Raw genomic sequence first — 1925 nt, 5'->3', positions numbered from 1 at the left:
GAGCAACAGTATCAGTTGGGGCTGGGAGGTGAGAGACAGCCAGTCCATGTAGGGACAATGTGAGTTGAGACCCTGAGCCTTCCCCTTCCTTTGTCCAGTTTCTCTCGGAGAAGCAGACGACCCTGTAACTCCTTTCTGTCCTCTCCCAGAGCTGGACCCATCCACATGGCATGGAATACTGATAGTGGTCCAAGAGACACATCTAGAAACGTGGAGTGGTGGACAGGCACGCCAAAAGTTAAGACCTGGGCGGCGGGTGTGAGCTTTTTCTAGTAGGAGTGGTTCCTGGCTGGGGTCCACAGCTCGCACAGTGGCCACAGTGATCAGATTGCCATCAGAGATGGGGGCAGTCGGGGTCCCCATGGGGAGACAGCACCTATCGGCGGTAGTGATTGGGTGCATCAGCAAACATGTACTTGAGTCTGTATGCCTCCGCGAGAAGCAGCCCAATCTCTTCATTGCCCCAGTGTATTGTAGGTAGGTTCTGTAGCAGCATGAGGAGACCCTGGAAAACAAGGAAGGACTTTTATCATCCCCAGATTATAAACTAAGGGACCAGTGGGCCCTCTCTTAGAGACCAAGCCTGGAAGGAGGCCCTTCCTCCCGGGTCACACATCCCTAACGGGAGACCCAGCCTCCCACTTCCCAAGCAGCACACAGCCCTCAGTCCCTAGTTCACCTTCAGGAAGCCTTGAAAAGCCTCTGCTGATTCTCCAACCTACTAACACCTGCCTCTTAAAAAAAATAAAAATACTATAAATAGAGAATGACAACAATAAATAAAGATTTTTAAAAGAGGAAAATAATCAGTCATCATCCAAATGCATCTCTCTTAATTTTGAAGTAGTCCTTTTCAATCTTTTTGTCATGTGCCTATTTCCTTAAATAGCTGTAATCATAATTATGATTTTATATGCTTTTTAATCATCTTTTTTTTTACTCTAATTTTCATGTTTTTCCACACAGCCTTCAAAAATGGTAATTCTCAACATAAGTGTTCCATGATGTGGCTATACTTAAATTTACTCAACCACTTCCCTTTTGTTGGATACTTAGTTTGCTTACCCCACTTTTTTTTTTTTTTAACTTTATTGGTAACACTGCAGCATGTGTCCTTTTGCATTTGATGCCTTTCCCCTAATTCAGATGTTCACTTGTCACCACTGTATTCATCCACTGTCCTGTTCTTCAAAGACTGTTCTCCACCAGCTGGTCAAGCTCATTTCCTACTGTTCCCAATGTACATGCCCTGACCAGCAAGGGCCATTTCAGCCAAGTTTATCTGTGCCTCCAGCATTTACTCTATGCTGTTCCTTTCGCTTGCAACACCTTCTCTTTTCTCCTCCACCTATCTAAATCCTATTCAGCTTTCAAAAGCCCAGTCCACTTGACTTTGTTCCCTCAAACAGCTCCATGAGGATAGCCTATTAAAGTGGCCATTAGAGTTGAAAGTAAATGTGAGATTTCAGGTTATCTCTGTAATTTAGTTACCCATTTTGTTGCTGCTACTTCATGTTCTTTTCTCTTTTTCTGAACTGAGTATTCTCCTTATTTATTTTTCATTATAAAGTAATAAGAGCAAGCTACAAAACCTAGAAGCCTTAAAGAGATTGGCAGGTTTGATGGCATATGACTTTGAAACCTCAGTATGTCAAGAGATATAAAAACAAAGTTAAAATAAAAGAAACTAAATATGAGAAAATATTTTTAATGCCTTTGAAAGACAGAAGGTTAATATAATCAATAAGGAATGGCTACAAATCAGTAAGAAGAAAGGCAAACAATCAAATCAAAGTGATGCAAATACACAGAATGCCACTGGCCCACCCACATGCCATGATTACTTTTTTTTTTTTTAATTGTGATTTGGGTGAAGATTTACAGAGCAAATTCACTTTCCATACAGCAGTTCACATATACTTTGT

General features: G+C 41.7%; 1 protein-coding gene across 1 annotated transcript in view; it reads right to left on the bottom strand.

The window, feature by feature from the left end:
* Positions 1 to 376: 376 nt before the first annotated feature.
* Positions 377 to 1925, bottom strand: part of TBC1D22B (TBC1 domain family member 22B) — a 116540-nt gene continuing 114991 nt past the window's right edge. Inside the window, exon 14 of the mRNA XM_042780750.1 lies at positions 377 to 505. Within this exon, the coding sequence (XP_042636684.1) occupies positions 377 to 505 (129 nt within the window). The remainder of the gene's footprint in view (positions 506 to 1925) is intronic.

This window comes from Orycteropus afer, unplaced genomic scaffold (assembly GCF_000298275.1).
Source record: "Orycteropus afer afer isolate SDZICR_OR568_19922 unplaced genomic scaffold, OryAfe1.0 scaffold00059, whole genome shotgun sequence".
Classification (NCBI taxonomy): Eukaryota; Metazoa; Chordata; class Mammalia; order Tubulidentata; family Orycteropodidae; genus Orycteropus; species Orycteropus afer.
The sequence above is the reverse complement of the archived record's forward strand: the minus strand, read 5'-3'. Positions and strand labels throughout refer to the sequence as shown.